Source organism: Caloenas nicobarica, chromosome 20 (genome assembly GCF_036013445.1).
Source record: "Caloenas nicobarica isolate bCalNic1 chromosome 20, bCalNic1.hap1, whole genome shotgun sequence".
NCBI classification, from domain to species: Eukaryota; Metazoa; Chordata; class Aves; order Columbiformes; family Columbidae; genus Caloenas; species Caloenas nicobarica.
Window position 1 is genome coordinate 4,135,625 of NC_088264.1, and position 15,362 is coordinate 4,150,986.

General features: G+C 41.9%; 1 protein-coding gene across 3 annotated transcripts in view; it reads right to left on the reverse strand.

The window, feature by feature from the left end:
* Positions 1–15,362, reverse strand: part of COP1 (COP1 E3 ubiquitin ligase) — a 125,993-nt gene that overhangs the window by 76,096 nt on the left and 34,535 nt on the right. For all 3 annotated transcript variants that reach the window (XM_065648919.1, XM_065648920.1, XM_065648918.1), the window contains exons 10-11: positions 15,046–15,160; positions 11,348–11,483 (exon numbers count right to left, since the gene is read on the reverse strand). In XM_065648919.1, coding sequence (XP_065504991.1) covers positions 11,348–11,483; positions 15,046–15,160 — 251 coding nt within the window. The remainder of the gene's footprint in view (positions 1–11,347; positions 11,484–15,045; positions 15,161–15,362) is intronic.

Sequence of the window (15,362 nt, forward strand, 5' to 3'; positions counted from 1 at the left end):
CACTGTTTTCTTTTTCCTAAAAAGTTAATGACCAACGTCCCATGGAAATACCACTAAGAGCTGCTAGAAAGTAAACGCATTCTCAAGGGTTTTGTTTTTTCTGCTGCTTATCTTTATTCTTCATCTGAGGGTTTTATTTTAATGCTAAAACCTGTGTCCTTGGAGAGCACTCACAACTAGCAAATGGAATTATGAAACAAATTGCTTCTGAAACATGTCTGGAAGCTTGGCTTGGTGTTGAGGGTAGACCAGTGGGGAAAGAGCAAAGAATGAGTAATTTACCAGTTTTGCCATTGTATAAAGCCTTGCTCCATTCGCATCCTGATGGTGCGTGCAGTTGCTCTCCACATCCCAGGAGGATGCACTGGAGTTAGGGGACGCATACGGATGGGCAACTAATCTGATTAAAGGAATGGAGCAGCTGCCTTCGCATCAGGGTGAGGAACCAGGCAACAGCAAGGCTGGTATCCAATGAGTCGCTCCACACTACAGCTAGGAAGCACTCATCAGAACATGATCATAGAATCATTTGGTTGGAAGAGACCCTTAAGATCATCGAGTCCAACCATTAACCTAAATCTAGAGATAAACCACATCTCTAAGAACCTCATCTATACGTCTTTTAAACACGTACAGGGATGGTGACTCCAGCACTGCCCTGGGCAGCCTGTTCCAATGCCCCACAGCCCCTTCTGGGAAGAAATTCTTCCCCAGATCCAACCCCAACCTCCCCTGGCGCAGCTTGAGGCCGTTTCCTCTGGTCCTGGCGCTTGTTCCTGGGGAGCAGAGCCCGACCCCCCCTGGCTCCAAGCTCCTTTCAGGCAGGTCAGAGATCAGAAGGTCTCCCCTCAGCTCCTGTTCTCCAGCTGAACCCCCAGCTCCCTCAGCCGCTCCCATCACCCTTGTGCTCCAGCCCCTCACCAGCTCCGTTCCCTCCTCTCAACTCGCTCCAGCTCCTCAAGGCCTTTCTTGTTGTGAGGGGCCCCAAACTGATTTGGGACAGATGAGGCCCTCCTTCACACTTTAAAAACCACACACACACACACTCCAGGTATTCGGTCCTGCCAGACAGGATGGTGGCAGAATGAACCCAACAACACTAATCCATGAACAACTGGTCCCTACCAGATATTAGCAGAAATAAATATGGCTATATCCTTGAGTATCTCCAAGGTAAGGACTGAGGATGCCAGGAGGCCACAAGAAGACCACTCTGCAGGCAGTGACCAGGTTGGCGAATGTGCCTTCTGCAGGAACAGTGTGGGGCTGGGTCCCCAACAAACCAGTCCCCGGGGCAGCTCACCCTCTGCTTGGGATTGCAGTTTGAAACACCCCGGGGGTCAGGCTGAAGGAACATCTACCCCTGCCAGTGTCCGTGGGACACGGGTACGTGCTAGAGCTGTTCCTTCAAATCAGGAGAAGGTGGCGGGTCACACCTATCTGCGTTTGTCTTTAACTGCATCACTAGTTACAATTAAAGGTCTGCAACTAATTGCTCCTCTCCCCTTTCCATACACACACAATTGTCACTATAACCATAAAAGCCTCAGCTCTGACTTGGTAACAAGATCCGTGACCGTAGGAGCTGCCACTTCCACAAAGTAGATGACTCAGTCCCTCTCATGGGAATATATATAGATATACATATATTTTCTTCCCTGAATATACCAAAGCTTTTCAACTCTACTTCTACCTAATATGGTGCTGTCTCTATTTCTGTATCTCTAAACCCACTCTTATCTTGCTATGGTCCCTATTTAACTGCAACACTGATTTGTTCTCAGTTATGGGGGACTTAATTGGTGGAAGGAGAGATGACAACAGCAGCTTTTGTTTTTCACTTACATTTCCTTAAAGTCTTTCCCACTCTGTGCTTCCACTCCCTGGCCTCTGAGGGATAATTCTGTCACCTTTAACAATCCCAAATCCCACACCTCATAGCCTGGTTGCCCATTTCCAACAGCCACTTTGAAGCGTTGAAGTCAAATATTAGAAATATAGGTTACAACCCAACATCATGACCACCCCTGCAGACTGTTCAGCACCTGGGAACAATACAGAAATTGGTATTAATATCACATACCTGAGAGGCTGTTTTTACAGCAGACTGATATTTTAAGGCAAAGTAATTAGTGTCACCAAGCATGCACTAGAATACTAATGCGTAGTTTTTTAAAACAAAGCTATATTCAGGCATAGGAAGCTGCTATTACAGCACTCAGATTTTGTGCTCCATCAGCTCAAAGTCTCAATTTTGTCACATATTAAAAATAAAAAAAAGGCTGCTGAGACAAAGCGCATGAAGTTTCAGTATCAAAAGACTGTTTTGCTAAAGCTTAGCAGCTGAAATAATATTTTTGTTTGGTTGGTTTTTTGGTTTTATTTTTTTAAATGAAGCAATATTCGCATTAATTACTCTTTACTCCGAAGCACCACCTAAATAAGGTTGCTGTTGCTATTTTAGCATCTTTAACTTGTGCCACAGGGACAATGCCAGACCACTGCTGGTTGAATACATTCCCCAAGTCAAACTCCCCTGCTGCAAAATGTTTTCCAAAATATAAACTGAGCAAGCACATCATGATCCCAGACAGGTTACTGCAATCTCTACTCAGGAAGGACCACTTAAAGAAAAACCTTTTGATTCTCTGGACTGCTACATGGATAAGTTAACTGTTTAAATGAGGCTCCACATAAATGCATTCTGTCAGAGAGAATGTGCCTTCCTCCCTAAGAACCACACAAATTTGGGTTAGACGTGACTCCCAGATTACCAGATAATTACCAGATTTGTCCGCTAATCAATGAAAAGTTTTCTTGGCTACTGTAATTATGACCTCTCAATGGATCAGATTCAAGTTTAATGGAAGTCTAATGAAAACTGTGGGACAGAGGAGCCCAAACTATCTCAGTTTGATCCCATTTCTTGGAGCTGGTTTGGGATATTCCAGCCCTGGGTTCAGCAGGACCAGCTGCTGTTAAACACACCTTGGGAACCCTCCCCTGCCACCACATCTCCTCCAGCCTTCAAACATCCAACAGCAATACACTCATAAGCAAGCCTCTATTTGAAGCGTAAAAATAAGACACTAGAAAGTCAGCCTTGTGTGTTGATTATTTTTTTTTTCCCTCCTCAAAGCTGCGAAACAGAGAGAAAAGGGTGTTATAACAGAGGAAGATGGTCCTCAGCTCCAGGCTCCCTTGGGAAGACATTGCACCAGTGATGCTGCAGTCACATCTCCAGCATCCTTCCTGCAGCCACAGCAGCCTGGAGGTTTATTTTGCTCCATTTGCCTTTCTAGGCATAAAAAGGTACCAAAGTTGACAAAGTAATGTTATTAGATCTAGTTCTAGGTCCACATCATGCTTACAAAAATCCTTTTAAGTGTAATGAAATGCCGTCAGTCCTAATAGAGACCACTTAGCAATACTTCCATTCCATAAGACTATTAAATCTGAATTGAGGGGGGGTTGGTGGGCTCAGTTCCATCTCACAGCTCTGAAATCAAAACCAACAGAGTTACTTTCATGCTTTTCATCACTAGATAAAACAGACATTTAAAAAAAAAATGAGAGAATATACTATGCTATGAGAGATTGTGTTTCCTGCAATAGCTCAACTGTCAGAACCAGGATTCCCTCTACTTTGAGGGGAAGCAAGGAGAAGTGACCCTGAACCCAATCTCCTCTAAATACAACCCAAAATCTCCCAGGAAGCCACAGCAGACTTCCAGCCTTGTCTGTAGGACTCTGTAGTTAGACATTTTTTTTTTTTAATACATGTATTCAGGAGAACCTAGCTTAATTAGCACTTAGCACTAATGATGAGAAAACCTATAGGGAACTACTGAATTTTGCAAGCAACTGAACATAAAGCTTATTGATAAAAAGCCACTTTACTGCAAGGCGATGCTCTTCTGCATGCGGAAGGTGATGACAATCCCAGGGTTTATATGCCAGATACAAAGAAACACAATGAGCCAAAGTCACTGCAAACTGCCACCATGCAAGTTAATGAGAATCAGTTTTTCTACAAATACCATTTAAAATAAGCTAGAGTAGGGAAACACATGAAAAATGCCAAGAGTTAGATGCAGAATTTTTCTTACGATGCTACGTAAAATTCAAGCCAAATTATTGGTCTGCCCGCTCTAATATTGCGGGTAACTTATCTACATTTGAAAAGCAGGATCTGCCATTTCTGCCAGCTGGGCTGATATACCGTAGGTTACAAACAGCTCTGACAGTAGTAGGAGCACAGCCTCAACCTTACAAAATACTGAAGTGGAAGAGGTTTTGTCTCCCAACATATTCGGCTGCCTTCTTTCTGCATTCGAGCCTAGGAAACATTTCCAGAAAGGAAGGTGACAACTGCTGCCTAAGCTATATATATGGAGCAGATTTGAAGGAGGAAACGCTGTTCCACACCGAGTTGCACTGTTTTATCTGGATTATGCCAGTAGGTAGGAAAAAAACTCATCTAGTTGGGATGGACATGGAAGTACCCTCTAAACAAGGCCATTCAAAAGCGTGCAAGCTTGTTTTCAAGCCACCACATTTATTACTACACCAACCGCTGGAGACAGTCACCTCTTCAGACACCGCAGCTCAATCCAACAGGCACCAGCCTACCAAAATATCAAGTCTACATGAGCCAAAAAAGAGCCTAAATCAACTGAAATAAAGTCTATATAAGCCAAAATACCAAGTCTATATGAGCTGTCTGGAAGAGCCAAAAAACAGCCTGGGGCAATTAACTCCGATGGTTCTGCTGCCTGTCGGTGATGGAAAGAGGTTAAAACGCAATTTGAAGCATTTCTCACCACACTGCTCCATCTGTTTCAGGAGACTGTTTTGATGCCATTTTGAATCTTTTTTTTTGGTTGGTATTTTGTATGCTATTCTTAAACAAGTCTTTAGAAAAATTAAAGGTACTTGCAAATACCCTTAATTTCACACAGTGTCATATAAACAAACTTGATCTGACTTCCACCTTTGTTTGTACAAATGTATACACACTTGCATATAATCCTGTAATAAATAAATAAATAAATAAGTAATAAATGTCACTTCATAAATTACTCTGCAAAACACCTATGCAGCATATAAATCCAATGCACCTTACAGTCTGTATTTATTAATACAGACAAAACTAATAATCATTAGCTCAAGCCTCTTCTCCAAACTGAGCTGCCCATAAGGTTGTGGTTTTTTTTTCAGAACTGTTTAAGCCCACACCATACCTCTTCGCATGCCTTAACACACCACCTTAATATGGGGTTTTTTTCCCCCCAACTATCCACAATTTAACAGACTAATTCCTCTAGTTAGCAAGAAAGGAACAAACAAGAAATCCAGATGCATACTACTGCTTTTCAGGTAGTGACCTCCTAGCAAAGCCAGGCATTTCCAACAAATATAGCACTGAAAGAACGCTGCAATAAACTACAGAAATTAGTATTATATTAATAGACACTTTGTTTCTTTGAGCTGACACAAAAATTCAGGGTATCAACACTCAACGTTGAAAGAAAGCTATAAAACTGGGGTGAATGAAGGAAAATCTGGCTTTGCCTTTTGCCAACACTGCCCACGTGGAAGTTCTGCGCAGAAGATGCTGCAAAACCGCAGTTTCCGCGGCTTGCGAGTGCAATCGCTGAGGCCAAGCCACAGCACTGCTGTCTGATGGGAACATCAGGAGGAACACAAGGGCACCCACCTGCCGCCTCCCAGAAAATATTTTTGTCCTGGTCCATCAAGAAGGGCTGGATGCACTGATGCAACGCGACTTCCACGTGCTACCAGCCTCCTGCCCTAAATATCAACCCCTCAAAGGACGTTCTTGACACTACAGCGCCCACTTTTAATTTCTGCCCTTTTATGAAGTGTCTACTTGAAAAAGCCCAGTCTCATTCTAACAAATACAATCCTGTTTAAATTAACCCCTATTTTTAAGTCTGGGAGCTCAAATTATGTAGGAATTGAATTTCACTTTGCACTATACGTGGCAAATGCATGTAAAGACGTTACTTCTCCTTAAAACCTAAAGCCAGAGGAAGATGCTCGGCAGAAAACTGGGGTCAGAACCTCAAGTTTCCAACAAACTGACTGCGTACCTTTATCACAAGACCACAGTCCCCAAGACTTGGAGGTCTCTGTTTCAATATCCTGCTCGCAGCTCTTTGGTCAGACCAGGTTGCTCAGGGCTTTCTCCAGCCAGATCTTGGACACCTCCAAGGATGGAGTTTGCGCAACCTCTTTGGGAAGCTTGTTCCAATGTTGGACCGTCCCACGCTGCAGCCACTGACCACTACATGATATTTGCCAAAAAATGGAAACTGCTTACATCAGCTGCACAAAGTTTCTTCAAGATATTAGAAAAAAAAAAAAAAGACAAACCATGAAGAACAATCATGTTTTCATATATTTGGTTTAAAAGCTGATTCCCAAATTGATCAAATACTCTTCAATAGTTTTAACAGACCATTCATAAAAATTCACCAAGTATGATATAAACTAAAGAGACTCAGATAATTATCTGCAGAGGAGACAGGTTTGACGTACTGAGAGCGCTTAATGGGAAAGAAAACTTCCTATTACCAAATGATCTGAAATTACTAGGAAAAAAAATGAGGTACCACTGGTGGCCATGCAACTTCCACTCATTAACTTCCCAATTTCAAATTATCTCAGTTTTACCCCTAAAAGTGAAAGCTTATGTTGGTAGAAGAACAGGCTTCTCTCTCTGCAGTGTCACCGCAGTCACCAGAAGGTTTCTTTTCTGGTCAAGACTGGAGCTACGAGCAGAAATGCTCTTTTCTGGTCTCAGAGTCCCTTTTGCTTCCAGCAGCCCATCCTGGGGACTCGTAGGGATATGTTACAGAGCTGAGAGCATCTCTGAACTCAGAGATCTGAACTGACATCTGTGTGACCCTTCTGCGGGGTACAAGTCACATTTAGCTCGTGCTCAATAGATCCAGACCACAATTACGTACTAGGAAATATATCAGTTCTGCACTCCAGAGAAAAATAAAAGAAAGCAAGGGAAAGGCTCTGTACTTTACTCAGCTCTAATTAAACAAAACCCCATTCCAGCCCCAGACAACCTCTGGTCTGTGGGCCAAAACCTCAGATGAAGTAAGATAAGAGAACCACAGGAGAAGCACAAATTTCAAGTAGGTTCAGAGTATTCAAGTTCCCTCAGCCACTCTGCAGTTCAAGTGTCTTTTTCCAAGAATTTCTCTCTTCCTTCCAGTTGCGGGAATAGTCTAAATACGACAGATCCATCCACAGTTTTGAGCTGACACTTGTAAATAAGAGTCCATTTAAAAAAAAATGACCGATCTAACAGACTGTAAGAAAAATTCAAACCTCCTCATTTCTCATCTTCTCAAGGAGCAGCATTGACTGTACTCTAAAACACAATCCTGTGAAGGATAAAACCACTTACATTTCTTTCATTTATCTTTACCACCAAGATAAAAGCATTGCTGGTCACAAACTTAATAAAATGGCTCATCTAATCCTAGCCAGCCCAGGGCATTAAAAAAAGAAAAGCTTGTTATGGTGGACTCAGAACTAAAAGGTACCTTGTTAAAGTCTGGATCTAAGAATTCATAGGGACAAGTAATTGTAATCCAAAGTAAAAAAGGGGAACAAAAAATAGAAGGATTCAATGAATACATGGAAAACACACTCCTAATGGATGCTTTTTGTTTTAAGGTCACCTTTGAAGAAAGGATTTCAGGCCATGTTACTGAAAGGGTCAACACAAACGAAAAATACCATCTTGAAACTGCCTTAATTGTACTGTTCGAATGCTAAGAGAAACCTCTTTATATCGTGTTCATTACTCAGAGCCAATGGAATAATGAACAAGCAGTGAAGGAAAAAAAAAGAGACCCCAAAGGTAAAATCAAGTTTTTCAACACTGAATATTCAACAGATGAGCTGAGTAAGGTTTCAGCAGCCAACAACAAGTTGTTTCCCTCTCTGTAGATAAATATAATTAGTCTTGACTATCTAAAACCCTTTGGATATCATTTTGCAACCTTTCAGAGAAACGGCAGGCAAACCCAGATGACAGAAACCCGCACCATTTGCCCCCAAACCTCAAGCCGTCTGGGACAAACACACGTTTCCACCAGAGCCACCCAGCACGGAAAACCAGCTTTCCGATAACCGCGTTTCAGACAGACATCTTGCTGTGGTCTGTTCCCCGGGTTTTTCCGTTCTTTTCTTTAAAAATATGAAAGACTGCCACATTATTCTCTGAAGGCCTCTGACAGCGCTAAAGCAATTTTCTACATAAATCATTGTAATGCTAACGCTGCAGTTTACAGGCTCATCTTTAAAAGAAAGCCTTTACTATTTACTGCCACAGCAAGCGGAGAGGAAAAAAAAAAGTTAAGCTCTGACGACTGCTCTGTCTGGGGGCATAATAAATGGAAAATTTATTCCTTGGCCCAGTTCTAACAAAACTTAATATACTTGTGAAAACCGTGTAAATACTTTGTACTCAAGAGAACCGAGGTATAAAAAAAAAAATGGCATATTGAGGTACATGTACATTCACATTATAAGCATGCTGAAAGTCCCCCAAATGTTAAAGCAAAACTGAGCGACTGGCAATTTCAAAGCCTGGAATGTGTTTTCACTGAACATCCTTTCTCTGTCGTTCCGTTTTTCTGGAAGCAAATAAGGGAAAAAAAGGACTGAGGGTTGTAAATTTTGCTTGTGAGAGTGTTTCTAAGCAAGGTAAGGAAGCTCTCCCTCCTGGGGCTCAGGAGGGTAGTGTTGCTGGTCCATTTCAGGTTTTTTCCAGCATGTTTATATACAGTATTTAATTACAACTTTCATCTTGCTACAGTAAACCCTGTTTTATTTCCCTTCTAAACAAACATCAAGGTTTCGCAGATAAGGAACATATTTCTATCTTTTTCCTTTGCCAACACAAAGTTAATACATCTTTAAAACCTCTTTATTTAAGCCAGCAGATCTTTCGGAGTCCAGTGTGTGAACTTCATGTAGGGTTAAAGCAAAGCAAATCAAACACTCCTGTATTCTGTAACAGCACTTTATTTTTTTTAAAACACAAACTAAACTACAAGGAAGTTTAACTTGTGGTCAATTCTACTTCTAGGTACACTGAAAATATCCCTTTATAATATTTTTCTACAAAAATTTTTGAGGATTCCTCACTTATTAACCGTATATTTGCTTTGTATTTAAATGCATTTGTGTCAACAGCAATGGCTAAACACAAAGACTTTTTGTCATTATTTTATCAGTTTCCTACTGCACGCCTAGGAACACCTTTAGAAATCAGTGCACTGCATGAAATAAACAATAAAACTTTTCACAGCATTTAGAAAACAAAAATAAGCTCTCAAAATGCCCCAATAATTAATCTGGCCCATTTACAGGTAGCTACAAGCTGCTCTTTTATTATCTGAAGCTGCCATCACCAAGACACACACCTTATTTAGCTTCCCAGGCTCTCTCTGAACTTGAGTCTGTTAATCTGGCTGAAGAGCAACGGTGAACACAGAAGTGTGCTGGCCAACACATATTACATGTAAACCCTCGATTAACAATTCAAGGTCTAAAAGGAACTGTTTGGATAGCCAGAAGGTAACAAGAGTTACCGCAGCCCTGCTTTACCAAGGCACCTAAGGGACACGCTCAGATGTGAAGTGTCTTACTCTGCCCACATACCGAAACTCCTAAAAATGTCTTAAATGCCTTGATAAACAAAAAGCATGAGCAGTGGAGAACACTGAGTTGGAAGCCAAGTTATTTTTCAGTTAAATGCATTTAATTACTGATTCTAGCACTGGCTTGGAGGGAGGCACCACAGTATCTTCATTTTAACACCACACATGCTTTTCAAACATATATTTCACCCAAGAATTATAATGCCTTCGAAACGAGAGTGAGATTTACTGCCTGCCCTTCCAGCATGTTCTAACCAAATACCACAAAAATGCTGCTATTGCAGAATGTCAAGGAGAAGAAAGGGCAAAGGAGCAAAATCCAAGTTGGTAGCTGAGGAAGTTTGTCTACGTTGCAGCGAGATTCCCATCTGAATTTCGCCGCAGCTTGTGTGAACCCAATCAGTGCAGGTTAAGTATACGTCAGATCAGTGAATATTGTGTTCTGACCTCCCTGGCTAAGTCGGACATTATACATTCCTGGTACATATTGCAGTAGTTAAGGAATCAACGTTGCTTTAAAAAAAGAATATGTATTCTATACTAAATGTGCCTCCATTTCTTCACATAGTACAAATTTTCTGGGGTCTTTCAACAAACATTCAAGTTTTTCTGTCCCTGTCCAAATGGTTCCTTCCCAAGGCATTAGATCAAGACTCAGAAAACCCAAGTTAAATTCATTATGTTGTTGTCATATTTCTTCCAAGACCTCAGGTGTGGCCACTTTGGATGTCCTGCTCCCCGTGTATAAAATAGAGATGACACTACTCTCCCTCAAAAGACTGCTGTGAACAAACACATTCCGATTTGCGAAACGTGCCTGCAAGAAGCTAATGGGCCCTGCATATGTGCCACGCACAAAAGATTTCCCAATTAACATGTTGCATCATTTTTTCCACCACCACCGCTCCAAACAAGCTACCACAGGCTAATTAAACCCCTCGGGGTATGCTTCCTCAGCTGCTGAAACCAGCTTAAGGTTAGAGCTGCTGGCAGGTCCCAGCCTTTCCTTATCCTATGTCCTCTCAAGTCTGATCCTCAGGGAGCCCAGGCCACGACCACCCCACACGGCAGGGGGTACAGAGCTGTCCTTGGCAAGAACAAAGCTGTGGAGTTGCCTTTACCACAACCACCCCCTCATTGTGTTTAGCACTGTAAACAGAGTTCCCAACGCTCAAGAGTTCAAGTAATCGCAGTTAAAAACGACTCGGCTATTTAACATTTGCCATTACATCTGGAGCCACCACCACAAATTCTTAAAATACCAACACTGAGCAAGATGAATGTTTCTTACAACGCTAGAAGTGCACCACTTACAACACAACTACACTAACACAAAGAGGACTGAGCCTACAAGCTTCAGGCTTTACCACAACAGCTCCAGATACTCACTGGCATCTCAGAGGTTCTGCATTCAGTCTTGACCAACACCAACAGGAATAAAAGGTACTACTGCGGTACTGGAGTGCCTTCACAGATCAGTGGTTATCACACATTCGCAAAACTATACTTGGGAAGCGACTGCAAAGTGTTATGTATGTACAGAGTATAACTTGTTTAATACGGGTTATTAACTCGGCCTCGGCAGCCTTTGTCAGCACGAGATGCGCTGTCGGAGCCGCACTACGTCTTACCTGGACACTATGCTGGAGCCGTTGTAGAGGTCGCTGGCGTAAGACAGCGTGGCCAGGGGTCGGACAGAATTGTAGCGCGTGAACTTGGACAGACACTCCTGAAACTCATCCAGCTGGCTTGTGGTCCTGCTGTCATCTAGGGAGAGGCAGCGAAAGAAACAGAAAGAAATAGAGCAAGATGAACGTGACAGCAAACAAAAACCAAGATGTATGTCTTCGCGTGACACTACCTACTCTTGTTATTTGGGAAGGATTCTTGGTCAAAACCGGGTTCTCTCTCACCTCTAGCTTTCCCTGAAGACAGTATGATTTTTCAGAGCACAAATTAAGTCTTTTCACTGCAATGCTGGGTGAACCTACTGTGCTGAGAATCTGCCTAGACATCCCAAATTACGGCTTTCCTGGTAGATAAGCTCATTTATTTTATTCATATTCAGAGCCCATGGGGTGTATAGATTATTAACAGAAAACCTTTAAGCATATCTAAATGCACTGTGAAGAACATGTCTAGTTTTCTACGGAGGTGAAAGTATATTCCTTTCCCTGTACTTCTGTTATAATATGCCTACATTTGGTGTCAACTACATTCAAAATACTTTTAGTAAAAAAATATTTGTTTTGTTACTCCAAAAGCAACAGAGCTAAGGGAGAGTTGTTTCAGGGCTAGAGAAGGAAGACAGGCATGAAACCAGAATACTCCCTGTACTACAAGTTTTGTAGAAATTATGACCTTCAGCAGACAAGATGAAATTGAGCCAACTTGAATAATGATGATAAATATTCTGTGGGAAATGGAATAGTTTACTACAAAAGTTAAAACTAAATTGCAGTGTAGATAGCTGAAAGCAATTCTCCGATTCCTCAGAAGCTCCAATTTTTCTTGGTATGAAGAGAATTGTATGTAAACCATTTAAAAATAATTTAGCTATTTCCTAAAAAGGGAAAAATTCCCAATTTACAGTGATGCTGCACAGGCAAGTCAGCTTTCCTAACACAATCGCGCATCTGCGGTCAAACATTATGTAGAACCTTCAGGCTGTGTAACAACCCCCAGAATTTGCAGCAATTCTCCCTTTCCTCCTCTAACACTCTCACATTCCCTTTGTCTTTTTGCACCAGTGCAATGTAAAGGAACTACTGCTCTCTCAGCACTAGCACACAGCACCTCGGTTTAAAGGTTGTCTGGTTTACAAATCCCATTATTGCCCACTTTGGCTCCTGTTAAACCTCAGCATCCACTGCAGCAGCAGAGAAACCACATGCACGACTCGCTCATGTGGCTGAGATCACAAATTCCACCGGCTAGTTAAGTTTTTCTTATCTGTTTCCTTATCAGCAGCATAAGGAAATGACAAAGCTCCGCTTATTAGAAAGCTTTGTAAATACTGGGGTAAGAAAAGGGAGAGATTGATCTATAAAAGCAGAATACAGCTGTGATTTCTTGGGGGAAAACACAGAGAGAATAATCACTTTCTGCACCCTGGTACTCCTTGTCATCAGAAATTATTATCTTGCTCTACACTTGTAAGGCCTTTGAAGTGTCCCTATATGCTATTTAATGTTTGATCGTATAAAGGAACAGTGAAGGCTAGTAATTAGCATGTTTAAGAGTACTAGCATATACATTACTCAAGTCAGATGGATCAAAAGGGGCAAAATGAACAAAGAACTGCTCCAAATTAAAATAATCAGCACCTGACCGCTACGGGAAACAGCTCAAGAAGCAGCATGTAAACATCAGACAGCGTTTATCAAAGACTGTTTCCTCCTTCGACACTTTGATAGGAACAAATAGCTGCTGCTTTTCCAATTCCCTCATTTGGAGATCAAGCACACAGTCCTCCTGTAATTTATTCTCTATCTGTGCCTGGAAAACTGAAAGTTATATCTCAAGACATTTTCTCCATCAAAATGCAAGACCATTTCATAATTACAGTTATTGTCTCCACTCCCTACTAGAACAGTCATAGGCACCTCTTGCAAAAAGCTGTAAATCCACATTAAATCCTATTTAAAATGTGTCAAAAAGCAGGAATGACCTGAGAAGAAAAATTAATCTAGTATCACAGGTTATCCCTTATTGAGGAAAAAACTTCCACTTGGCAAATCCTCCTGGTCTCAGTGCAGCTGACACATACAAATACAAAAAATAGTTTCACCACATTCATATTTATAGTTCCAATTATGAAGAAAGATGTCTCCTAGAAGGGAATGCTGGGAAGAATCCCATTTGTTATCCCTGGTTAATAAGTATTATTTTAACATAAACAAAGTTATGCATCACCAAGTTGGCACCGCGTGAAAACATCTCTGTGCAACTCGAAGTACCGTAGTCTGCAAAGCACTTGCCAGCACTACACAGGAAACCTCGCTAGTCACACATAAGCAGCTCCATCGATCTTCCAGCTCCTGAAGCACTCCATAACATGCTGCATTCCTTGCTAAAATTATTTTACTGTGCATGATGAGGTGCAAGTCAGTCGCTGCTCTGAAGCAGGTAGATGTAAACATACGTAAGAGTGAGCTCCCCTAAAATGTGCTGCAGTCCTTCAAGACAATTTTTTTAAAATGTAAGAAAAACACAGAAACAAAAAACAAACAAAAACGAGCTTCATTCTTATTTCTTTTAAAGTGGATAAAACTTAAATTCATGGAGAAAAAAAAAGCGTGGGTTTCTGCTCCATCTCCCTTGCTGATCTCTGTGTCCTGGGAGGTCAGTCCTTGCCTTCCAAGGCTGTAAGAAAAGCCATTCTGCCGCAGCAACCTCTGCCTGGTCCCCTCTCATCCCCGGGAGGTTTCTCCTGTCCCCTGAGGGCTGGCTGCTCCTTGCTGCAATCTGTCACTCTCCCTACCAGCTGCAGCTTGGTGCTGCAAATCTCTTGCCTGCCACAGCCACCGCCTGAAACTTTCTTCCCCAAACCAGTTTCTTCCCCAGAGGGGCCACAGATCAACGCTCCTCTCCCCCATGACATATTCATTTGACCCGTTCATTTCTTAAGAGAAGCTTGTCATGTAATTAGGAGCCATCCATCCACCAGGTAACAATTACTCTAGCTGCTGTCACACTGTTACTTAATTATGAATGAGGCAATCTAGGCAATTATGAAAACAGCTTCTAATTCTACAAAACAAGCCTTAAATCTAAGGTGTACCCCATGGGACAACTACGCTGCTGCACACTCAGCTTCTATACTCCAAGCCATTTGTTAACCAAGACTCAGTCCAGGCAACATAAAGAATAACCTCCAAGTGTCCTCTTTCATGCTAAATACAGGAGAATTTATCAATTTATGTTTATACCTCTGTAGTATTTCAACAGCAGTGTTTTTAACTACTGCGTTTATACCACATTTAGTAGAAAGACAACCCAATCACTGCTTTCAGACATTTGCGTCTTCAGAACAAGCATGGGTGAAATTGTTTATTGTGGGTTATGCCCTTCACAGTGCAGGAGTACAAATCAATAGATGGGACTCTCCAAAGCAACAGGATTAAATTTTCTAAATTTAGCGACTTCAAAGATTGGCCAAGAAAAGCAAAATAGGACGATATGAGTAACACACATAAATATGTATAGCAGCGTTCCCGTGCTGGGAAGAAGTGAAAGCTGCTCTCTCAAAAACAAGCCTGTTCTGAGGAACAGGCACTGTAAGAGGGAACTGATGTCAGGAGTTGGACACCGCACAAGAGGAACTCACCCGAGACACGAGTCATCCTGGTGGAAAAATAGCACTGCTCCAGGTCCTCAAAATGAGCCGTGAGCCGTTTGCGTCGCGAGGCCAGCGTGCTGTTATACCACGGCTGCTTTTTGGTCTGCATGGAGAAGAAAGAACACTTCAAGAAAGGGTAAAGCCAGGCCTGGGTTTTGGTTCAGTAGGTTTTACCCAATTATAAACAATGTATACATTACATACAGAGGGTCAGAAGCGTGAAATGACGATAAATGAAGATCTTGCCACTATCAACAGCTATTCTTAGGGTCCTATGTTGCATCCTTTAAGTTGACAAACAAGAA